The 25,769-nt window shown below is 42.8% G+C and overlaps 1 protein-coding gene across 1 annotated transcript in view; it reads right to left on the bottom strand.

The window, feature by feature from the left end:
* fbn1 (fibrillin 1) overlaps positions 1–25,769 on the bottom strand; it is a 65,742-nt gene that overhangs the window by 31,872 nt on the left and 8,101 nt on the right. The window contains exons 8-29 of the mRNA XM_028583490.1: positions 22,517–22,714; positions 21,666–21,791; positions 20,170–20,295; positions 19,034–19,186; positions 18,596–18,925; positions 17,250–17,402; positions 17,034–17,153; positions 16,818–16,943; positions 15,782–15,904; positions 14,617–14,739; positions 13,550–13,702; positions 12,962–13,015; positions 12,695–12,820; positions 12,429–12,554; positions 12,158–12,277; positions 11,409–11,546; positions 11,269–11,319; positions 11,034–11,159; positions 10,668–10,895; positions 10,451–10,576; positions 5,709–5,837; positions 147–272 (exon numbers count right to left, since the gene is read on the bottom strand). Of these exons, the coding sequence (XP_028439291.1) occupies positions 147–272; positions 5,709–5,837; positions 10,451–10,576; positions 10,668–10,895; positions 11,034–11,159; positions 11,269–11,319; positions 11,409–11,546; positions 12,158–12,277; positions 12,429–12,554; positions 12,695–12,820; positions 12,962–13,015; positions 13,550–13,702; positions 14,617–14,739; positions 15,782–15,904; positions 16,818–16,943; positions 17,034–17,153; positions 17,250–17,402; positions 18,596–18,925; positions 19,034–19,186; positions 20,170–20,295; positions 21,666–21,791; positions 22,517–22,714 (3,081 nt within the window). The remainder of the gene's footprint in view (positions 1–146; positions 273–5,708; positions 5,838–10,450; positions 10,577–10,667; positions 10,896–11,033; positions 11,160–11,268; positions 11,320–11,408; positions 11,547–12,157; positions 12,278–12,428; positions 12,555–12,694; positions 12,821–12,961; positions 13,016–13,549; positions 13,703–14,616; positions 14,740–15,781; positions 15,905–16,817; positions 16,944–17,033; positions 17,154–17,249; positions 17,403–18,595; positions 18,926–19,033; positions 19,187–20,169; positions 20,296–21,665; positions 21,792–22,516; positions 22,715–25,769) is intronic.

Genomic DNA, 25,769 nt, shown 5'->3' with positions numbered 1-25,769 from the left:
TTTCCTTCATCCCTCAGGAAAATAGAATAGAAACTGCATTCTGCCACGCAGATTCCTCAAAGAAAGGAAAAAAGCAAGAAGGTGAACAAAAAGGTTTGGAGAGGCAGAGCTTATCGAGTCTCCTTTCTGATGACCTCACCACTCACCTAGACAGGCCGACCCATCGGGCGCGATCTCGTGTCCCTCGGGGCACACACACTGGAAGCTGCCCTCTGTGTTTACACAATCCCCTCCACGGCACAGCAGAGGGTTCCTCTCACACTCATCGATGTCTGTGGAAGAACACACACAGTACACACACAGACACAAGTAGAGCTATTAAGTGTTAGAGTTCAGTCTCTGCAAATATTTGTTTTGCCTGTCATCAATTTCCAATGAAGCCCACCGGATTGATAAATACATTTTTATTCAACTTTGACCTGCAAAATAGTGAATTTAATAGTCCAATTTAAAAGAGATATTGGGACTGACATTCAGGAAGTACTTGTTGTTTCTATCCTTGTTTGGTGCATACAACTGCATGGTGAAAGAATACAAGCAGCCAGCAACTTCATGGCTGGCAGTGATGTTAAAGAACAAAGGTTTACAAACAAAAATTGTTGAATAATATTTTACTTGTCAGTTATTTTTTTTATCTGCTAGCCCAGTCACTACCAACAGCTTATGACTGTGACCCTGCCCACATTATTTCCTGTCCTTAATGTTTTTTTGTTTTTTTTTGCCACAGGGGACTGATAGGTTTGGTATGTGTGCATGCAGACATTTGAATGTATCTTATCTATTCTAAGGACTTTCTAGAGTTTGAATAATTACATTGTTTGAATAAAGCTGCACTTGATTTGTAATCATCGGACTGGTCGTCATCTTTGAGGTCTCCCAACATCATTTCTGAATCATCACCCAATATCATTTGGCGTCACTAAACACGTGCAGATTCAGCGAAAGGTGAGTAAATATTTATTCCTGTTGAATGAAATTTGCTCCCTTTTGTTGCATATCTGTTAAAGAACCGGGTGTGGGAATTGAAATGAGGGAGACGTGATTTGGCTGTGAAATTATTGATTGGGTTACGCTAAAATGAATGAGTGAAATTCTAAAATGTTTAAATGGTGTTTGAATTGTTGAAGCTGTTGCCATAATCAAATCTAACCTGTAATAAAGTGTTGCGCAACACGATTAGATAGATTGTGAGTGAGGTTATTTGAAGATTCGGGTCGCTTTTTGCTGACAGTGATAAGACCAACGTATAGTGACGCGTTGAGGGACAGAAACGTATCTGTTGTTTTCTTGTGATTGAGACAGGGATGAAAGAAGCCCTAGTGTGTTTGTGGCCCAAATATTACCGATGGCCTATGGTGGGTGACATTGATTAGTGCATTGAGTAGTTCTGAGCGATTTTGAAAGATGGACCGATTCTAGATATCCTATTTCCGGTAGTTTTCATAAGAGTGATTTAAATTTGGTAAGAGAATATGTAGTTGAAAATACAAAAGTAGCTGATTCAACATGGGATATATCATATATGATGGAAGTTCTAAATGCATGGGAACTTTTGAGTTCACAATACCCCGAAAATGTTCGAAAAGCTAAAATATGAAAAGATAAACGCTTATTTAAACATTTCATGTTGGCTCAAGAGACAGGTGAGCAAGGGGGAGAGGATGGTGTTGCAGCCGCATGCCCTCTGACCCTTCCCCAGGCCACAGCTATGAATAAACATGGAGACAAAAAGTCTAGCTCAGAGACAGAGCCATTTAACTATAAATCATTATATCCCGCTTTGAATAATATTACAAAACCACCGGTAGACACAGACGACCAAATAGATGAAATAGACGAAGATTTAATGTGGGCATTTGCAAATACGAAAGATTCAACAAATTCTAAACCAATTAGGAAAGTTGTGTCAGAGGTTATTTTCCCTGAGAAATGTGATACAAGTCTAAGCTATAGAGCATATTTAGGACAATGTGAAGAGTTGTGGTTTATGAATTGTTTGAAAGCGTTTGAAGCTGCAGAACGAAGGTTTTCTGATGATGAGAAAAAGTGCAATGATGCTGATGTTTTGAGCGTAAGTGATGTTTTTGCGTGAGTGCATTGAGGCTGGATTTAAAAGGATTCTTGTTATAAAAAGGTCTGACCAAAATCAGGAACTTGAGAAATCAGATGTGTTGGATAAAATTTTTAGATGCTTTTACACAGCATTAACAAAATATCATCTAGACAAAAAGGCTGATATTACATGGAAAGCCCTTAGTCATCAACACATAGCAAAGATTATGTCTTATGTTTCAGATGACGAGGTGCAGAGATTTTTACATTGGATTGTTGCAATATTAGACTATAATAAACAGCGTATGCAGGAGTCTACAGAGATGGAGAAAGATGAACATGTTGAAGCCCCTTTATTAATTTTTGATGATAAGGTTATGGAGAAACCGCTAACTTTGGCTGAAATTTCGAGAATCACTCAAGACGTGCCCAATCCGTTAATTAACCCATTAGGATTCATTAATTGGTGGACGTCAGTGCTACTGCATGGAGCGATGTCTGGGAAGGATGTGAGATATATTTTGACGACTTTAATGCCTAATGTGTCAATGGAAACTTTGATAATGATGGCCCAGTAGAGGGAGAATTTACCATTAGCGATAAATTTCCCTGGTTGTCTAAGACACATCAGACAAATCATTTGACTGAATTAAAGGTGTATTTAACAAAAAACGCTGTGGCAGGACAGGATGTCACACAAATATTAAACTGAAAAAAGAGATCAGAGGAAAATGTATCAGAGTTTGCGATTCGGTTTCTTAAATGTTGGAAGGAACAGGCAAAATTTGATGTTTCGGATAAGGCTGACGCATTTTTTGCATCAATGCTGATTAATGGACTGGGTACGAAAGATGCCTTTACACTGAAATTAGCATGTCCTGACCTGTTCTCATTAAGTCCTGCAGAGTTATTGAAGAAAATAAGAGCATTATAAGCAATTAATCTCTTTACCTCAAACACGAAACTTCAGGCTGTCAGAGAACAGCTCCAAAATGAAATTTTAGGATTTCAAACAGGAAATAGAAAGAGAGGAAATGCAATGAGAGGAAGAAGTAGAGGAGCTAGACAATCGTATGATACACCGCGTTACAGATATGGAGGGAATAATGATGGCACAAGTTATCAAAATAATACTAATAATCGTGATGTTATTGACCGAGAGCGTAGGGCCAATAATTTGTGTCTTTATTGCGGAAAACACGGACACTATATTCGGAATTGTCAGATGAGACGACAAAATAACGAAAAAGAGACGGGGGAGTATAGAGATAGGCAAGCCCCATATGCGAGACAAGCAAACGAACCGACAGCACCAACAGCACCACCTTTTGGACAAGGACAGGGACTAACGCGAGAAAGAACTGACAACACACCCACAACTTTTTTGTGGCCAAATAATTCAAATGGTTCTTTTTTACAATAGGACAACCGACAGAGGGACACGAATAATTTTCAGCTTATGCAAGTGCAGTTATCTGATTCACCAGCGACGTTACCAAAACTTTCGCTACGAGTTATGGGAAAATTACTTCCTTTTTTGGTTGATACAGGAGCTACTTTGTCCTGTATAAGACGTCAGGATCTTAACTGTCCCATAAGTAAAACATTTATTCGTACTGTCGGAATTTCGGTAGTCCCACTTAATGAACCCTTATCAGAATTGTTGCAAATTGAGATAGGTGGAAGTATTTTTTCACATGAATTTGTGTTAGGTCAAAATTCTCCAGCTAATCTTTTAGGGAGAGATTTGTTATCTAAAGTTAAAGCAACGGTGAAATGCTCTCCAACAGGGGTAGAATTGCATATACTTTCAAACCAAATGTATCAGATGATTTCTAAAACAGTATCTGTTGTGATTAATCTGGAGTTTGTTGATAAAATGTTTACAGTTGAGGGAATAAAAGAATTAGCGTCATGTAACGCAGCTGTAGCTTCTAGGATATTGACTATGAAACCAGTGGATAAACCATTTTCAGATAGGAGTATAAATACAGAGGACTTATAGGAAAAGCCACATATTTTGTTTGTATGTAGGAAGGATTGATATTACTATGGAAAAATATGGCAGGGAATATTGAACCCTTTATCTGTGCTGTACAAGAGGAAAACACACACATTGATGCAATGTTGAAAACATGTTATCACTTTTTAAACAAAGTACCACAAGATGAAGAGAAAAATATTAATTATGTTGTCTGGTTGTATGATGATGCCTCACATTTTTTTGTCAAATCATTACGAGATATTGTTGTGCCTCAACTACAGATTCAAGAAGGAACTGAGGTTTTCCTGGGTGATAAGTCCATTTTGTCTAAAGTACCTTCATGCCTGTGGGCACAGCATGCAAATCATGTTGGGTTATTGGATATAGAACCGTATCAAGCCAACATTAATTATGCTTCATATCCAGTTTTTGTCAAACAATATCCATTATCAGCAACAGGGTGTAATCGTACCATGTCAGTCACAAAACAATACACCCGATATCAGGGGACGAGTAGATTTTGTCGTGCCAATTTTGGTGTAATGGCAGCTTTGGGCCAACAAAAGTACTGAGACTCTCCATTTTGTGTGTACGATTTCTCCCAAGTATTTAATCAAACAACGTTAAAGACAGACTAGAACAGAAATAGAGCATGAATTATTTTAACAGATGGCAGAACATGTACAGTAGCTGCATATAAAAATCATTTTGCTGGGCAGCTGAGTGTGTTCCTCACATGCAGTTCAAGTATGTCATAAAAAACAATTATCTTCAAGACTTTATGGAGCAGTTTTGTGAAGCGATTGGGCTGCACAGACTAGACCCCCCTTTCAACACCCCACAGGGGTTTGAATAAAGTCTGTTTAATTCTCCTTCTCTCTCTCTCACACACACACACACACACACACACACACACACACACACACACACACACACACACACACACATAAAGTATATATATATATATATATATACAAATGCACACAGCCTGCAAATTTCAGATTACATCAGCTGCCTAAACAGTGAGTTCCAGGTCTGGCATGTTAGCCTAAGTGCCTCATCCAACTCTCTCGCACCACGCAGTTCAAAGTACCGTATTACAGCTACGGTAGCCTTCACGCTTCAAAAAGCCTTGTTCTTGCTCTTTTCAATATCCTTTTTGATAGATGGTGGTAAATATTCATGAAAAAGTATAAGTTTGTGAATGGGCAACGCAGATATTGATAATGAACTACCTTTAACACAATATACTGTAAATACAGTATAAGTAATTGTCTGTAATAAATGATTTTGAAGTGGCTATAGTCGATATTTTTATGATAACCGTGTATAAAATGATTATGCGAATGGGCGCTAATGGCACAAGAGTGAGTGTGGAGCAGATGGCTGGGTTGGGATTAGGACTGGGGTTGTGTGGCAGGTCTTCCCTATACTTGAAGCCCTTTATAGGTTGGCAACTCGCTCTGTTCTTGGATGCTGCCACTTCAACAGGGTGTGTGACAGAGTTGTTACAGAGATCAAGTTTCTCACTCATGTCCTCACAGACTAAATTATTTCATATGAAAGAGTGCTGTCTCCGCATGTAACTGTACCAAACCATCTCAAGCTGAAGAGGTGATTTAATGTGTTTTTAGTGTCTGCAAGTGTTGGTGTGTGAGAATTCGTCACTCACCCATGCAGTTTTTCATCATCATGAAGCCACTCTCATAACCTTCGAAGCACTCGCATTCAAAATCTCCGGCTGTGTTGATACACCTGCCCTGTCCACACAGGTCCGGAGAGATGTGGCACTCGTCGATGTCTACAGGACAGGAATGCAACAAAACTTAGCAAGGTAGACATTCTCTTTAAAACAGCACTAACATTTATGCATGCACAGAAAACCATTAAGAGAGCTCCCTGTATCTCTAATCCATCCATCCATCTTCGTCCGCTTATCCGGTGTCGGGTCGCGGGGGGAGCAGCTCCAGCAGGGGACCCCAAACTTCCCTTTCCCGAGCAACATTAACCAGCTCCGACTGGGGATCGAGGCGTTCCCAGGCCAGGTTGGAGATATAATCCCTCCACCTAGTCCTGGGTCTTCCCGAGGCCTCCTCCCAGCTGGACGTGCCTGGAACACCTCCCTGGGGAGGCGCCCAGGGGCATCCTTACCAGATGCCCGAACCACCTCAACTGGCTCCTTTCGACGCAAAAGGAGCAGCGGCTCTCTCCGAGCTCCTCACGGATGACTGAGCTTCTCACCCTATCTCTAAGGGAGACGCCAGCCACCCTCCTGAGGAAACCCATTTCGCCGCTTGTACCCTGGATCTCGTTCTTTCGGTCATGACCCAGCCTTCATGACCATAGGTGAGGGTAGGAACGAAAACTGACCGGTAGATCGAGAGCTTTGCCTTCTGGCTCAGCTCTCTTTTCGTCACAACGGTGCGATAGATTGAATGCAATACCGCACCCGCTGCGCCCGATTCTCCGACCAATCTCCCGCTCCATTGTCCCCTCACTTTCGCGAACAAAACCCCAAGGTACTTGAACTCCTTCACTTGGGGTAAGGACTCATTCCCTACCTGGAGAAGGCATTCCATCGGTTTCCTGCTGAGAACCATGGCCTCCGATTTAGAGGTGCTGATCCTCATCCCAACCGCTTGACACTCGGTTGCGAACCGATCCAGTGAGTGCTGAAGGTCGCAGGCCGATGATGCCATCAGGACCACATCATCTGCAAAGAGCAGCGATGAGATCCCCAGCCCACCAAACTGCAACCCCTCCCCACCCCGACTACGCCTCGATATCCTGTCCATAAATATTACAAACAGGATTGGTGACAAAGCGCAGCCCTGGCGGAGGCCAACCCTCACCTGAAACGAGTCCGACTTACTACCGAGAACCCGGACACAGCTCTCACTTTGGTCATACAGAGATTGGATGGCCCTGAGTAGAGACCCCTCACCCCATACTCCCAGCACCTCCCACAGTATCTCCCGGGGACCCGGTCATACGCCTTCTCCAAATCCACAAAACACATGTAGACCGGTTGGGCATACTCCCAGGCTCCCTCCAGGATCCTTGCGAGAGTGAAGAGCTGGTCCGTTGTTCCACGACCAGGACGGAATCCGCATTGTTCCTCCTCAACCCGAGGTTCGACTATCGGCCGAACCCTCCTTTCCAGCACCTTGGAGTAGACTTTACCAGGGAGGCTGAGAAGTGTGATACCCCTATAATTGGCACACACCCTCTGGTCCCCCTTTTTAAAAAGAGGAACCACCACCCCAGTCTGCCACTCCTTTGGCACCGTCCCAGACTTCCACGCAATGTTGAAGAGGCGTGTCAACCAGGACAACCCCTCCACACCCAGAGCCTTGAGCATTTCTGGACGGATCTCATCAATCCCGGGGCTTTGCCACTGTGTAGTTGTTTGACTACATCAGTGACTTCCGCCTGGGAAATCGGCGACAATCCCCCGTTATCCTCCAGCTCTGCCTCTAACATAGAGGGCGATTAGTCGGATTCAGGAGTTCCTCAAAGTGCTCCCTCCACCGCCCCTATTACCTCCTCAGTGGAGGTCAACAGTGTCCCATCCTTACTGTACACAGCTTGGATGGTTCCCCCCTTCCCCCTCCTGAGGTGGCGAACAGTTTTCCAGAAACACTTTGGTGCCGACCGAAAGTCCTTCTCCATGTCTTCTCCAAACTTCTCCCACACCCGCTGCTTTGCCTCTTTCACGGCAGAGGCTGCAGCCCTTCGGGCCCTTCGGTGCCCTGCAACTGCCTCCGGAGTCCTCCGAGATAACATATCCCGGAAGGACTCCTTCTTCAGTCGGACGGCTTCCCTGACCACTGGTGTCCACCACGGTGTTCGTGGGTTACCGCCCCTTGAGGCACCTAAGATCCTAAGACCACAGCTCCTCGCCGCAGCTTCAGCAATGGAAACTTTGAACATTGTCCACTCGGGTTCAATGCCCCCAGCCTCCACAGGGATGCACGAAAAGCTCCGCCCGGAGGTGTGAGTTGAAAGTCTGTCGGACAGGGGCCTCCTCCAGACGTTCCCAATTTACCCGCACTACACGTTTGGGCTTACCAGGTCTGTCCAGAGTCTTCCCCACCCCTGACCCAACTCACCACCAGATGGTGATCGGTTGACAGCTCTGCCCCTCTCTTCACCCGAGTGTCCAAAACATACGGCCTCAGATCAGATGAAACAATTATGAAATCGATCATTGACCTTCGGCCTAGGGTGCTCTGGTACCAGGTACACTTATGAGCATCCCTATGTTCGAACATGGTGTTCGTTATAGACAATCCATGACTAGCACAGAAGTCCAACAACAAACAACCACTCTGGTTTAGATCAGGGAGGCCGTTCCTCCCAATCACGCCTCCAGGTGTCTCCATCATTGCCCACGTGTGCGTTGAAGTCCCCCAGCATAACAATGGAGTCCCCACTGGAGCCCCATGCAGGACTCCAGTCAAGGTCTCAAGAAGGCCGAATACTCCGAACTCCTGTTTGGTGCATATGCACAAACAACAGTCAGAGTTTTCCCCCCCACAACCCGCAGGCGTAGGGAGGCGACCCTCTCGTCCACCGGGGTAAACTCCAACACAGCGGCGCTCAGCCGGGGGCTTGTGAGTATCCCCACACCCGCCCGGCGCCTCACACCCTGGGCAACTCCGGAGAAGAAAAGAGTCCAACCCCTATCCAGGAGTATGGTTCCAGAACCGAGACTGTGCGTAGAGGTAAGCCCCACCAGATCTAACCGGTAGCGCTCCACCTCCCGCACCAGTTCCGGCTCCTTCCCCCACAGAGAGGTGACGTTCCACGTCCCCAGAGCCAGCGTCTGCCGCCCGGGTCTGGTCCGTCGAGGCCCCTGACCTTCACTGCCACCCATGTGGCATCGCACCCGACCCCAACGGTTCCTCCCACAGGTGGTGGGCCCATGGGCTGGAGAGATGGGAGCCACGTAGCTTGTTCGGGCTGTGCCCGGCCGGGCTCCGTGGCAAACCCGGCCACCAGGCGCTCGCCGACGAGCCCGCCGTCTGGGCCTGGCTCCAGACGGGGGCCCCGGGCTTCCTCCGGGCAGGGTCACTCCATCTCTACCTTGCTTCTTCATTGGGGTTTTTGAACCATTCTTTGTCTGGCCCCTCACCTGAGACCACTTTGCCTTGGGAGACCCTACCAGGAGCACAAAGCTCCAGACAACACAGCCCTCAGGTTCACAGAGACACACAAACCTCTCCACCACGATAAGGTGATGGTTCACGGAGAAGTGAATATAAAGAAGAATATAAAGAAAAGAAATGCAAATTAAAGAAACATGATAAAAACATTAGCTTTTTGTAGAAAGACAAAGTGATTTAACACAGAAGTGAGGCACTGATAAGATCCGTAGCAAAAAGCAAAGAAGCTAGAGTACAAAATGTAAATATAAGGCAAACAACGCAGAAAAGCACAGAAAATGTTACTACATGAAAGAAAGGCTATAAAATAAGATCAAGAGGTAAAGTTGAGGATGATTTAGGCATTCATATCTCTTCAAGCAGATTCTTCCAAAATCTAAAGATAAAGGTCTGATCCCTTTTAAATTTAATCCACATTTTGAAACACTTAACACAAAGGCTTTGGGCTGGGATCTCACTCGTATGGGGTAACAGGTCCCAGATATAATTTACTTACTAAGAGCCTATAAATTATTTCAGAATAAAGCCATGCACTGGCATTTAAACCTAAAATGATGTGTGCACATTTCAACAAAGGCAGTAATGTAGCTAACCAGACTACAGGGACCAGCCCCAACAAGTCCAAAGCAGCCAGACTCCCATTATATTGAATGAGCTGAATGTAGGCAATGGCTTTACACCACTTTACTGTAATTAGTGTTGGCAGAGGGATTCAGAAAGGGGGACTAATGAAGAATGGCTAGACTTGTAAAGAAGAGACAATGGTGCTGAGATGTTAAGCATACATTCCAGCCAAAAAAATAGCAGTTACATGAATGTCAGCTCTGAGATTATTGCCAACATGTGAACATGAGTGTCGTCATTTAAGTCAACACTGTGCAGTTGATGAACTGTTATGTGTAGTACTCACCAGTAAGCAACTAATGATTATATTAATGATCAATTCAGCGTTCAAGTATTTTTCAATTAATCAATTTGTTGTTTAGTCTATAGAATGTGGTAAAATAGTAAACTATGCCCTTTACAATATTTAAGAGTCATAGGTGGCGAAATTGCCCAAAACCCAAAGATATTAAATGTACAATGATGAAAAAAAAAATCACATTTGAGAAGCTGGAACCAGCAGATGTTTGACATTTTTGATAAATTACTTAAAAGATGAATCAATTATAAAATTGCTGTTGATGAATTTCTTTGTAGACTAAATGAACTAAATTAGTGGGCGAATTGCTTTAGTACTACTCACCAGTGCAATTCCTCTCATCAGAGTCCAGAGCATAGCCGTTATCACAGCGACAACGGAAGCTGCCGATGGTGTTTCTACACCTTCCATTTGAGCACAGGGTGTTTATCATCCTGCATTCATTTATATCTAAGGTATGAAACAGAGGGATAAAGACAGATGAGAGACCATTTATGAAACAACCCATACATCCTATGCAGTCTATGGCTATGTACAGTACCTTTGAGGAATGGTCTGCCGTTGATGAAGTCACCCCTATGCGAGAAGCCTGGGCCACGAGGACAGAGCTGGGCATATTCTGGAGTGCCCTTCTCCGGACATTCGTCACATTCAGGGCCCCAGGCCACACCCACTGAGCAGCAGCAGGCATCCACACGCTGCTTCCCTGAGATGGGAGCCCCACAGCGCTCATCCTCATGGGTGAGGTAACACTGCTCCATACGCAGGTCTGAAAGTCACACATACATTACATGCATTTGATATAAGAATACCAAGTGGTATCAATTATACATTTAACACAGCACATTTAGTCAGTAAGGTGACTTCAATACCACTACATGTGGAAACACATATACATAGTACCCACCAATGCACGTCCTGCCGCTGACATCAACAGTCATTCCTGGAGGGCACTGGCAGAAAAAGGAGCCCGGTGTGTTGATGCACTTGCCATTGATACACACTCCGGGAAACACTTGACACTCATCCACATCTGACAGTCAACAGAGAATATAGAGCAACATCAACAACTGGTCCAGTGTTTCACTTGAATGAACTGCAAGTGAATTTCTGGGTCTACATGGCATCAAAGCAGACCTTACCTTCACAGACATTTCCTTTGATTCTAGCAAAGCCTTTACCGCAGATTGGATCTGAAAAAAGGAGGGCACACAATACAATCAGTCAATGCAGTTATATGGTTTACGAAAATGTGCAAAATGGTGCATATTGATCATCTCACCTTTTTCACATTTTGCACATGGGCTGTTCCAGGCTTCTCCCAGTGTGGCACAGCAGTGGGACTTCAGCGTAGCCCCGTTGATGTTGACCTCACAACGATTATTTACTATCTTCAGCCAGCAGGTGCTCTTAGTAGTCTCTGTTTAAAATTAAACAAACCTTTTAGTTACTCTACATTCAGTTCTATAGAATTAAATAGAATGTGTGTCAACATGCACTGGTTTGGCACTTACATATTATACATGGACATATGTCAATATATGTTATTTGATGCCAAAAATCTGTATTTAACTAGTAAATCTTACATTTAATTTATCATCATAGCTGTTCTAAAATAAAAGACAGTGCTGACTGGCTTATTAGTGGTCAACTTGTCCGGGACAGGGAAACCAGTTTCTTCAGGCATCACTAGGCGCTCATTTCACTCAAGTGTTCCAGTTTTTGGTTATATGTCATGGGAACAGTGCTGGCACAGCATTTGACCCAGATGGTCTCACATTGTTTAATGTAGGTATTCACTGAGCTGCTGCAATTTAAATTAAACTTGAGGTTAGACAGCTTTTTTGTATTAATAAAAAGTGGGAAAAATGCTTCTTTTTGTTTTAAAGCATACTAAACTATTTTTAATACTTGATACTTTTAAATAACAGTAGGTTTGAATAAATCAAGTGTGGGTTTCTTTCATATATTTTTTATTATTTTTATGTTGAATAAAAAACATTTTGTCAATTAAACACAATGCTCACTTACCTATACACTCAAGCCCAGTGCTATCCAGAGAACTGCCGATGGAACACAAACAGACAAAGGACCCTTGGCTGTTTCTACAATCTCCATTAACACAGGGGCTAGACTGACACTCATCCACATCTGTGGGAGACAAAAACAAACAACAGATTAGATTTTTCTCCCGTTGGTCATTTCTTATCAATCTAAAAATAGCAGACATAGTACATGCTTTGATGAACTGACATTGTACTATTCAACAGAATCAATCTGAGTGAATGAATGAGTTTCTGACCCTCGCAGACGTCTGTCTCAGGATCAAACAGATATCCTTTGGGACACTGACAGGTGAAACTGCCTGGTGTGTTTCTGCACAGACCGTTTTCACACAGGAGCCTGTTCATCAGACACTCATCAATATCTGAGGAGAAACACATACAGAGAGAGACATGATGACTTTCCTCACACTGGCTGTATATATATATATATATATATATATATATATACTTTGAATATATCATTTTCAAAGAGGACAAGGCCAATAAAGAGCAGTTAACCTACCAACACAGTTTTTGCCCGTCAGGTCTATCTCAAAGCCTTCATTGCAGGTGCATTTGTATGTCCTCATCATATTCTCACACACCCCATTCTGGCAGATGTCAGGGACGAGGGCGCACTCATTAATATCTGCGAAGGAAACGAATAACCTGTTAACCATCACAGTAGGAAAAAACACTAAGTAATAACTGCATTTAATTTCTACTTGGTTTCTGCAAGCTCTCTGTTTTAATACCAATGAAACACACACAAAGAGCTTGCGTTTCTTACCTCTTGCATCGCCGCTTATGCCAAGGCCACTGGGGCACAGAGCCTGGAACTCAGCTGCAACATCACACAAAGACAGCACAGTTTGGTTGATAAAAAGCACAAATAAGAGCGTTGGAGAAAATATCACATTTGCCAAAATCCAAGAAATCTCAAAGCAGAACATTTAATACCATGTCATTATCAATGTCCACACTTTGTCATTTAGCCTAGATGCATATAAGCATTTCCTTAATGTGGTACAGCTCTGGCGTCTTTGATCTATGACCTTTAATTGGCAGGACTAATGAGAAGTTACTGGATGGTGTATGTGTGTGTGTGTGTGTGTGTGTGTGTGTGTGTGTGTGTGCGTTGAGGCTGTTAAATGTGCTTAGCTGTGACTTCATCACCGCTATTCTGTCATTTATGAAATCCAACCTGGTATGTCAAAGAAAACGAAGCATTTAATCAGCTCATCCTGACTTTCACCATGGATGTATTAGACTTTGACAGGTGTGTTTTGAATTAAACACAAACTGTGTGTGTCTGTGTGTCAGGCGGAAGGAGGTGCTTTCATATTTGTAAAGGGTGGAGTGATTTGAATATCCGTACCAGAGCTTTGTGGTGGGCAGGGCCGGCAGGGCTCTCCGTAGGCGAACTCTGTGCTGGCACAGCAGCACTCTGACTTGGTCACAGCTCCAAATAAAGGCCTAACACACTGCCCTCGCTTGTACCCGCCATAACACGAACTGCGCATATGTGTATCTGTTTCGGACAATACAAAACAAGAGTGTGAAACAGAGATGAAGCAAAAGATCTGGAAAGAGGATAGAGACAGAGCAAAGGAGAGAGAAAGGGAGCTGAGCGTCTACAGCTCCAAAAAGCAACAACACTGGCAAAACAAACGGTTGTTCTCTCTTCATAATATCCAGGGATTTGAGGCATTCTCCTGCGCTGATATCATCCTGACGAAAAACTTACCCAGACCGAACAACAGCATTTCAACATTTTCCACACAATGCACAAAGAAACGTCATTTGGGAGTATATAGGAATGTTGAAAATAAAGTCATAAACAGAATGCCAGTCCAGGGGATTGGAGCACAAGGAGGCAGGACAACATTTAACATGCTTATTAATGATAGCGAGCATGTGTTTGCAACAGGTTAACAGGATGAGCTGTTAGTGAAGTGTATTACCACATGATTCCTCTCTGGTTTGTCACATTTGGTTTTGCTTGTAATCACTGGACTGGAAATATTTGTGTTGTGGTTATTCTGGTTAAAATGTGTAGAAAGTTGAACAAGTATGCTCACTCTGAGCTTTCAGTTGCTTAGAAAAGTGGGAACAACATTTTGACAAAAGCTTTATCCAATCACTAATGCGACAATTCACTAAAAACATAAGCATATGTGCTGGTAGGAAAACCACTGAAAGTACCAATACTTCACAAAGTAATCAATGAACTTCTTCAACAGACACATTGTAAAAAAATTAAATCTGAAAATGTTCATTTTCATCTTCTCTATGCAGCAATAGAGAACTTTCAGAGAAACTGAAAAGAGGGGGACACATGCCGGACACAAAAAGAGGGTGTTTGTGTTGCCTATGAGATAATTGTTTGTCATGGTATCCAAAATGAACACATGAACCATTTCTGGAAACAAAACATGTACTCACCAACACAGACCCGTCCATCCAGGCCCACTGCCATCCCAGCCATACACTCACAGCGGAAGGATCCCTCCGTGTTGACGCAGTGGCCGTTCATACACATGCCTGGAGTCTCACACTCATCAATGTCTAGAAACATAAACAGCAAAATAATTTCTTCACAAACTTTTTTTTTCACAAAATGAATGGTAAGACGCTCCAGCAGGAAATAAACCAATTTCCTGCTTAAGCAGTAGTTATTAAAGTCCTAAGGTGCTTGATTCATTACAACAAATGCAGCCAAAACTGCTGCACAGTCTCGGTTTTATGACCTCAACTAAGAAAACATTCTTTTCCTTCCCCCTGATCCCATCAGCATATTACAATAATTATCATAATGAGTGTAAACAATGATATGGCATGCACGTGTGTGTGTTTATGTCTATGTGAGATTGAGTGTGTGTGTGTGTGTGTGTGTGTGTGTGTGTGTGTGTGTGTGTGTGTGTGTGTGCTCTGTCTGGGTGTGTTGGGGAACAGACAGACTGTAGATAGAAATGATGAGGCCCCAGGGCCCCTTCAGACTACACATTTCATTAATGACTGCATACATCAGCACACTTCACCCACACCCTACTCTCCTATTTATTTATTCTGCTATGACTTAACCAGGTCAGTGTCTCTGAGATCAAACGTCTGTATCTAAAGCCACGTGGAGCAAAATGGCTGCAAAAGAATGTTCTTTACGGGGCATTTGTTGGATTCATGGTAGCTATTTTAAACATTACATTGATTTAAAATGGTGGATCAATTGTGACTCACAAGTTTGCGTCTCCTAATCAAACCAGTACTAATTGTGGCATGTTTTGTCGATCTTAGGAGAAGGCCAAATCTCTTTTCTTTTTGCATTGAACAAGTTAGACTGTCTGCTAGAATCTCAAAACAGGTGGGCCCCAACTATCGGCATGTCCAACTGGCTGCCCAGGATGCTGAGGGAGTTTCCCAAGGCTTTTAGGGGGATTTTTGGCTTGTTTGCTAAGAACCACTAACATGCCAGAGAGGTTGCCAACTTCCAAGCTAGCTGAAAATGTGGGTCAAAAGATCAATTGACTCAAAGTATCTTCTGGTGATGTAGCCATTACATTAAAATGTATAGATGTGATTGTATAATCTGTGGGTTTTCTGACAAACACACCTACACACATGCGTCCACTGGAGTCAAGCAGGAAACCATTTTTACAGATGCATTTGAAGCTGCCATCGTCATTGATACATAGTCCATTGAGGCACATGTTCCTGATCAGACACTCGTCCTGGTCTGTGGATCAAAACAAATTCATAGCTTGATATCAGTGCATTTAGGAAATATATACTGTGGTGGTTAAAAGGTACCAACATGGTTTAGTCCGTTAACAACAAATTTCACACACTCCAGAGATACACTACATTTTAGTTGACTTCATTCTGTCTTGACAATCAGATTGTAATAGAACGTGTTTGCTTTAATCAAAGTTATACTGTTGCTGTTAAATAATGCATTGGAAAGCAAAGACTATATTGAAAACCTTCTTAGGTACATTCAAGGACACACACACATTGGAGAACTGATAGATCACTGCCAAATCATTACATTCGTGAGCTATGTATGCTGTCAGAAAATCAAGTCCAGAGAAAAAACACTAAGCAAACATAGAGATCAGGACATTTTGGACAACATTTTTGCTTTTGAGCAGCCAACTCTTGAATTTTGTATCTTGGAGCATTCTTGAACAGAACCACAGGCAGAATGTTCAATACACTCTATGCCTAAAACGTAATTCTTTTATGGCAATAATATAATTTGACAAGATATTTGACTAGTGTTTATAGCTGTTGCTGTGAAAAGCCGGTCATCAGAGCAAGATTTCCAAGATTAAGACTAGAAATGGATGGAAACAAATGAATGCCTACAAGGTAAAAAGTAAATATTAATCATATGGAGTACTGTGGAAAAAGGTTGGTAGTAAATATCTTGTAGTTAATGGGCAAAAACGCATAAAACCACCAGAATGATCATTTAAAATGCTGTATATTACAGCACATACCTCCAACAGGCTTTGGTATTTAATCACCACCTTCAACAGATCCACGGTCCATTAAAGATAAACATTACACATACTGTGGTTATTATAAAAAACTACCCTTTAAAAATGTCTCAACTCCATAAATGCAGATGTCACAACTTGACAGACCTTGACAGTTTTTGCCATCTGCTGAAATCTCAAATCCAGCGTTGCAGACACAATGGAAGCTGCCCACAGTGTTCACACAGCGGCCGTTGTTGCAGATACGACCGTTGGCCACACACTCATCCATATCTGGCAGAAAAGAACAGATACCACAGTAAACACTTACATCCTCTTAAGTGTGTGTTCACAGTTGTGTGTCCGTGTGTGTGTATGTGTAACCTATGCACTCTGTCCTGGTTGCAGTAGTCTGGAATCCAGCAGGACACTGACAGATGTAAGACCCAGGAGTGTTCACACATTCTCCGTGTGCACACGGGCTTCTCTCACATTCATCTTCATCTGGAAAACAAAAATAAAGCTCATAAACCTTCTTCGCTTTATGTACTTCCAGTTTAATGCTTGATAAACTTGCTCCTCACTCTGTCAGGAACTCACCAAAGCACTCTCCTCTTCCATTCAACCTAAAGCCCATGTTGCACTCACAGCGATACCCAATGCCCGGCATGGGGATACACCTGCCATTTAGGCAGAGGTTGCGGAAGGCCTGGCACATGTTGGTGATGTTCTGGGTTAGGATAACACCGGGACCTGACAGAAACATTCACACAAATAAAATGCTATAATGAAAACTCCACGGTTTCTTTTATTTTTGCTGTACCTTTTTTTGTCATCTTAATTTGTAAGAAATTTGGTCAACAGAAAATGTACGTACAGTATGGCCAAACAAAGTAGTAAAGGAAACATCTCGACTGCGTGCAAAAGTAAAATGCATTTCATGAGCATGTTGTCTTGCATTGCCAGTCCTACAGTATCTACACACTTCATTTGCACTGTTCTACGGTCTGGCAGGACCGACCACCATTCTCATTAAGGCAAAAAAGCTCTGAGTTGTTTGAATTTCTCAAGAGAATCCTAAACTTTGCCAAGCTTCCTTGAAAAATAAGGTGGAAATGTTATTGCAGAAGATTTTGCCTAATTAAACTCTTGACATGGTGTGGTGTGCAAACATGCCAGAATATTTTCTTTCAGATAGGACATTTTCTGCACATTTAGTTTTGATATTTTCACAGCAATACCCAGATGAAACAAGCAGCCTTGTGTCACAATTAGAAGCTAATACTGCGATTCCAGACTACTCGGAAGAGGAAAAAGTTCCTACTTGTAAACTCTGGGCAAAATCTATCTACCTCGACTTTATGAAGAAGCAGTTGTCTGATGTCACACCACAATGGCAGCACCCATTAAAGCGCACATTGTAAATAGTAACCCATCAACTAAAAGGCAACATAAAGTATATTTTTCCCTGTATTTAATTAAAATAATACATACTATCAAGTAATAAAACCTGTTCTGCATGTAAATTGATGTCAAAATATGTCGTCAATGTTATTAGGTAGCTGGTTACGGTAAACAATCTATGACTCATTTTTCCTCCTCTGTTCAATTTATATGGAGGCTGCACTGCTGAAGCTGGACTTTAATTGTGTGTACTATACACTTGCCATAGTTTGCCATGGTCAGCCATGTTATTTGTTCACGTTTTGCGTTGTGCACCAGGAACGCTAGCCGGTCGGAATTTGGAAATTTTGACTGGGACATTCACGCCTCCAACTTTGACTGGAACGCAGCTTTGGTCAAAGTTTTCCATTGCACATCCACTGAGTCAGACCGTAAATAATTTTATGAGTGAGTTATATGAGTTATAAGCTATCATGGCACACGTCAACTTTGAAGACATGCCATAAATTTGAACCAAACAAAAGAAGAAAGCCAGAGAATACCTGATGGAGGAGGTTGTAAAGGTAGTTGTTCTGGAAATGGATATTGTCCTGGGATTTGTCCTGGGATTTGCACCGGAATCTGACCTGGAAATAGTCCTGGAAATTGTCCAGGAATCTGTCCCGGGACCTGGCCAGGACCCTGGATGGGAATTTGACCAGGAAACACTCCAGGTACCTGGCCAGGAACTTGCCCAGGAGTTTGACCAGGAGTTTGACCAGGATATGGAACTGGGTAGATGCCGGGTAGGTCGGGACTCCCTGGGACACGGCCAGGCACCAGTCCGCCTCCGTTCCCATCAGGTATCTGGATGCACAGTTTCTGGTACTCTTCTAAAATGAGCAGATGTGAAAAACAAAAGGTTTGGCTCTGTGTTGAGACATGGAGACACATAGATGAGAGCAAGAAATGTAAAGCCATGAGATGGTAAGTGACCCCACCTGTCCCACGAATTGGGCACATTTCAGGGGCGGACCCATCAGACCAGCAGCGTCCACTATCACAGCAGCACTGCATTTTGGTCAACAGCTGTGAGTTTTGGTTGGCACAGCGCCCGTTCAGCAGGCTAGCGTAGCAGTACCCACCACGAGCATCTGTGGGAAACAACACAGCATGAAGTTAAAGTAATCGTGTTGTATGGAATATGGCATGATTTTCTGCACGTTGAGCAAATTGGCAGGAGAACAATCAAAAAGCAGTCATCGTTGCTTCAGATTTTCCATCATTTGGATGATGGAAGCCACTTTCAATAGTCATCACTTCCTATTTATGAGAACCTTTCCTACATCCTGCAGTTTCTGGCACTGTGCACCAGCATGACTAACATTTAGGTTCCCTATTAACATAAATATATCATGTCTTGTTTCACACCCAGCCCATCCAGCGTATTCACATGGAGAAACTGACAGGCTACACTACTGATTGCTTGGTTAAGTTCAACAAGATGTCAGGCAAGCGTAGAGTTGGTTGGAGGAAAAACAATTGGGCCCTTCAGGGGTCGGAGTAGCCATTGCTGCATGGGAAACAGACTCAAATGTTGGTAAAACAATTTTCTGGAGCAAAAGAGTAAGACATTCCTTCCTCACAAACATCCTCTACTGAGGGGGTAATGTGACCGTGTGTTTGCATATGTTTGTGTGTGTGAATGCATGTGTGTATACATGCACGTGTGAGTATGTGCGTGTACATCTAATGGACTATTCTGACCCACACTTCTTCCAACTATTATGTCAAAAAACAAAGTCGCCTGAGCACGAGAGGAGTTCACATTACTTCTTTCACCCCGCCCCCTCCTCAGTTTAAAGAGAATATAGTTAATTGTTGTGACCTAAATTCTACCAGCTGGAACTTTGGACAGATTTCAGTTCTTTCTGTGCTCAGAGCCAGGCATAAATGGAGAAGAACCAAAATGGGCTGGAAAAAGGAAAGAGAAAGAGGCGGCACCTTTTTAGCTTAACTGTTTTGTCTCATATTTCATCTATCCTAACAACAATGAACCAAAGCAATGAACCAAAGCAAATAATGCAGGAGATTATCCTTTGGAGAGGTGAGATAGCCAGTGTGACAGACGGCTCACCTATACACCTGGATCCATCCACAGAGGTGTAATATCCCTGGGGACACTTGCACAAGTAGCTGCCAACCGTATTAGAGCATTCACCTACACCGCAGAGACCTGGAATGTTTGAACACTCGTCGAGATCTACAAAGAGGAGAGGAGAGGAGAGGAGAGGAGAGGAGAGGAGAGGAGAGGAGAGGAGAGGAGAGGAGAGGAGAGGAGAGGAGAGGAGAGAATGACAAAAAACTCAAAACATTTTAGATTGCTTCCTGTTAGCTGAAAACTAACTTGAAATGTGAATCTTCAAGAATGACTAGAGCACATGTTGGCAATGGCAATGGAAATAAGGCATTGTCACAGGATATTAAATCCAGGGGCCTCTGTAGCTGCTCTTCTGTTAGCACCATTGCACAAAGTCTGTTAAGAAATACACTGTAACTTAGACCTGCTTTAAATGTCTTTTACACAGTCCAGAAGTTTTCCGGCAATTATTTCTGGGCATAAAAAAGCGCATATTTTATTCTGCAAATGAGTGCCGCAAAAGCCTGCTCAGTCTGCTTCACTACAGCTAAACTTTGGTCTGGAAATTGTCATATTCATGTCTTAATGAGCCAATATTTTTCACAGGCTAACTGTGGGTCTTTATGTGTGGAAGAACAAAAATGATGCATAGAGAAGGATTTCATTTAAGATCTTTCTAGAGCCAGAAACAAAAAAATATAAAGTAAGAAAAGATTGTGATAATAATAATGATTCTGTAAGCCAGTCTGAAGTTGATAATTAGGATCCCCAGCTGAGATAAAAAAGATCTTTTTAGAACACTTGGACCTCATTTTACCTGACTGTCTCTTGATTCATATCGTGCAACGACACACCTGGCTGAGAAGCTGTTTTAAAGTGAAACTACAAGTTAACATTTAGCTCTAATGCCAAATGGCATGGAGAAGAGTCATGTGTCAGCGAAGTGACTCAGTAATGTGTATTATACAGCAACATTTACTAACCTTAGCTAACATTAGCCACCATAAACTACTGGTCATTCCAGACCAAGTAAAGTTGGAGCAACAAAAAAAGAGTCTATTGAATTTAGCAGTGGTACGTTTTATCTCTCATGAATTCAACTTTCATTTGTAAGAGGAAAAAAGTTTTATTTCTTATTTCAAAAGTCTCTCTCTTTAACACATGTAGGGGGGGGGACTCTTTCAAGCTTCACAAATAAATGTTAAACAGGATTACTGAGAGAAAGCTGAGTGCTGCTTTGGTTTAATTAAACGTATTTCAAGGGAAGGGCAAAGTAGCTTATGTGTGGTCTTTCCCCACAAAGTAATAATCAGAATACCACAACTGAGGTGAAGTTAACCACAACTAGACGGATGTGGCTTTTAACTCTACTTTCACATTGTTAATTAGAAACTTTTAAAATAATTTATTTTAGCCTACTCTGTAATTCCAGCTAACACTGAAAGTCAGACGTTTCACAGTTTTAATGTGATGGCTGCTAGCTTGATTCTTACCTTCACATTTCTGTGAGACCTCATTGAACTTGTGCCCAGCGGGGCATTTACATTCAAAGGATCCGACTGTGTTGATACAGTTTCCTCCTTGACAGATGCCAGGAATGGCCTGGCACTCATCTACATCTGTACATACAAAGCACACAATTAATACACACCCAAACACGAACACAAACACGAACAAACACACACAAACACACGGACACACATTGAAACCAAGTTGACCAAGGAAGAGACAGAAATATAGAAAGGACGTGTGTACAGTCAAAGAGATTGTTACAGTTGTGATCACATACAATGATGTATACTAATGTATATGACGATTTGGAGGGAAACCATGCTGTCAAATGTAGGTCTCAGGCTGAAAACCTCCAGGAGGCTGTGACCTGATGCAGTCTCAGAGCACTCCGTGTTCCTCTGGGCCCTGGCTCAGGTCCGCCTCCCCTGCAGAGGTTCTGATGTTGTTGGGTCTGGAGCAGACAGGCAAAGGGCCGTCTTACCAGAAATGAGCTCTCCCACGTGGCACCGCCACTGACCCGTGTTATTGACTCTGACAGTCCCGCCACAGCGTGTGTCTGCGGGCATTCCATACACATGTGGGAGGCACTGCCACCCAACCCAATTTAACCCAATTAGAACTAATCCTCTGGAGAGGGGATGATAGGTAGAGATGAGGGGACGACAGAGGGAGAGGGGCAAAGGCAGACAAGGAGGGAGAAGGAGTTAAAACGGGAAGATAGAAGCAGCACTACTCAAAGAAGGAGAGGGAAGGAAGGGTGACAGAGAGAGAGAGAGAGAAAAAAAAGACAAAAACAGAAAAAGAGAAAGAGACGCTGAGGAACAGACTTTACCTTGGCACGCCCCGGTGCGATGGTTTGGTATGAACCCTCTTCGGCAGGGGTGAGGCTGGGCTGGGCACATCTCACAGGGGTGACCCCACGCCCGTCCGACTGTGGCGCAGCACAAAGTCTTTGTGCACACAATGCCTGTGAGCTGGCCTTGACACATCTGGTTATGCACCGAGGCGAAGCACGGTCCAGTGCGGTAGTCTGCAGAGGCAAAGCAGGAGTTTGTATTTTGTGTAAACTTACTGTAACTTTGTTTCTTTATTTCCAGAACAAACGCAATACAAAACAGCAAAGTTTGGTTATAGAGTCAAACAAAAACAACTCTACTGGTTGAAGTCTGTTAGATTAAAAAAAGAAATGCTAACTTTTGTGAAACATTTTAACTCAATCTGTGATAGAAAAAGCTAAAGCCAATGCTGAAAAAACTAAAACCTGAACTTGATACCTGAACAGAATAATTGTCTGGCATACACAACAAAAACTCTCAAATAAATGCAATTTTGTATGACATCTACAACTCACTTACATTACACTATATGTGATAAAAGCTCTGCAGAGCGAACAGTAACACACTCCATAAAGAATGCATTGTCTGTTCCTGGCATTATAATCAGTCTGGCACTCAGGTGCATTGTATGTGCATGTGCATGTGTGTGTGTGTGTGTGTGTGTGTGTGTGTGTGTGTGTGTGTGTGTGTGTGTGTGTGTGTGTGTGTGTTTGTGTGTGTGTGTGTGTGTGTGTGTGCGTGCGGCATGCATGCGTGCGTGCGTGCATGCATGCATGCATGCGTGCGTGCGTGCGTGCGTGCGTGAGTATATGTGTGTGTGTGTGTGTGTGTGTGATAGAGAAAAGCAGAGATAGGTAAAGGGTCTGAAAAACCTTTTAAAGTTGTGTGGGAGAGTAATAGACAAGCTAGAATAAGCAAAGACATAGAGACAATAAAAAATCAGTCTGGTGCACATGTGATATGATCATCAGTTCTTTAGTTACCTGTATTGTGTTTTAAAGGCAATGTAGTGTGCTGCTTTTTATCATTTTTCTAGTTATACACCATCTAGGGAATAGGTCATCATCCCAAGGCTGGCAGAGGCTGACTGACAGGGCGTGCCTGTGGAACACAGTAGGTGATTTCCACACTAGCTACAGCAGCCTAGAATTAAAACTAAATAGCTTATAATAAATATGAGCTCAAGAGTGTGAAGAAAGTCCCTCCGTTGAGATTATTCACCTCTCCTCCCCTTCAAACTGGTCCCTTGATCCCACTGCTTGCATTTATTTATCCCCTCACTTCATCCTCTCTCCAAACACCACTCCTTAGTTGCAAACTCCCCACAGATTCATCGAAATCACGAATCATATCAAGTGAAGGATTGGAAGATGGCGAAACAGAGATAGCAACAGAGAGAAAGAGAAAGGGAAAAACTTCCAAAAGAATCTGGCCGAGATCCAAAAGCAAAAATCATTTCAAGGCAGACAACAGACAGGGAGAGGAAAGAGGGAGACCAGTTCCAACAGCGCAGTCGTTTAAAACAAACGAGACATTGTGCGTTTCCCGTGTGGACCGGGGCCCAGCCCAGACCCGTCACGTGCACCACAGCCTCCACGGTCTCTCCGCCTCTGGCACCAGCGCTGTGTGAAACAGAACTGGGTCATCGCTTCTTTACTTTCTCATTCCCTCCTGCTCAGGCTCTACTGGAGACCAAATGCTTTTGATTCTTAGTTTACTTCTCCGTCCGCACAGTGGTGGAAAGTAACTAAGTACATTTACTCAAGTAGAGTTTTGAGTAAATTGCACTTTACTTGAGTAATCTCCTTTTTGGCCAACCTCTACCCCACGACATTTCAGAGGGAAATATTGTACTTCTTAAAAAAATGGGGGCGGCTGTGGCTCAGGAGGTAGAGCGGACGTCTACCAATCAGAAGGTCGGTAGTTCGAAGTGTCCTTGGGTAAGATAGTGAACCCCAAATTGCTCCTGATGCTGCGCCATTGGTGGGTGAATACTGCCTGTAGTATAAAGCGCTTTGAGTGGTCGCTAGGAATAGAAAAGGGCTTTATAAATGCGGTCCATTTACCATTTAATCCACTACATTGATTTTAGAGCTACCAGAAAGTTAGTACTTGCTACTTTGAAGATTAAGTTGCATGCTAAACACAAGCTAAACATATGATGCATTGTAACATAACTACCTGAAATATATAGTACTAGTACAACAAGTTTGGCATAGCACTGGCTGGACCAGCTACAACATTTAGGATATAGTTCAACATTTTGTGAAATACGCTCCTTCACCTTCTTACTTACTCTTAAGAGTTAGATGAGAAGATTGATACACTCTCATGTCTGTAAAGTAAATAAAGCTACCTCCAGTAGCCGGTTAGGTTACCATACAGTAGTATGAAGGCTGGAAACAGCTAGCCTGGCTCTGTCTAAAGGTCAGTCTGTCTTACATTAGTCTGGATGATCGGAAGTATATTTCCAGGGTAATTGTCCCTCCGTTTCCGCTCTCTGTGTGTGTGGCCATTCCCTTCACTTCGAGAAACAACAACAGACTTTGAGCTAGCAAGCTACACGCTGAAAATGGCAAGTTCAAAGAAAATTTGGATCATGCAACAAGGCAGGACTGCTTGGTTCTTGGGGATTGATTGTAAAGATTTACAAAGAATATGTTTACAGCATTTACTATCTAACTGGGACGTTTTGGGACCGATTGGGGGATTATGGACGAAGTACACACGGCGATACACTGGTAAAAGCAAATTACGTTTAACCATGTATCCAGCTAGTTAACTTCATTTAATATTGTATGTGGCGTTTTCTTTTGCGGGGTGCAAATGTTCCTCCAAAACAAGTTCTTTCCCGAGACTATTTTGCAGAGGCACAGCCGCTGTGTCTGGAGCTTAGCATCGCCCAAGACGATTGAGGCTAGTTGGTGCTAAACTAAGCTTTATATTTAACAGACAGATATGACAGTGGTATCATTCTTATTATCTCTAGGCAATAAAGCTAATTATTGCACTTTCCTAAAATGTGAAACTATTCCTTTAAAAGTCTATTTATCAGTAATTTATAACACTCTCAAAAGGGCCATTCTGCAAAATAAGTAATTTCACTAGTGAAACTTAATTAAGTCTCCTTTACTTTTACCAATAATGGAATATTTAACATTTTTGTATTTTCTACTTTTACGTAAGTAAGGGATCTGAATACTTCTTCCACCACTGCTTTCAATGACATTTGCTTTGAAACAACAAAAC

This window comes from Perca flavescens, chromosome 1 (assembly GCF_004354835.1).
Source record: "Perca flavescens isolate YP-PL-M2 chromosome 1, PFLA_1.0, whole genome shotgun sequence".
Lineage (NCBI taxonomy): Eukaryota > Metazoa > Chordata > Actinopteri > Perciformes > Percidae > Perca > Perca flavescens.
This window is presented reverse-complemented; position numbering and strand designations above follow the sequence as displayed.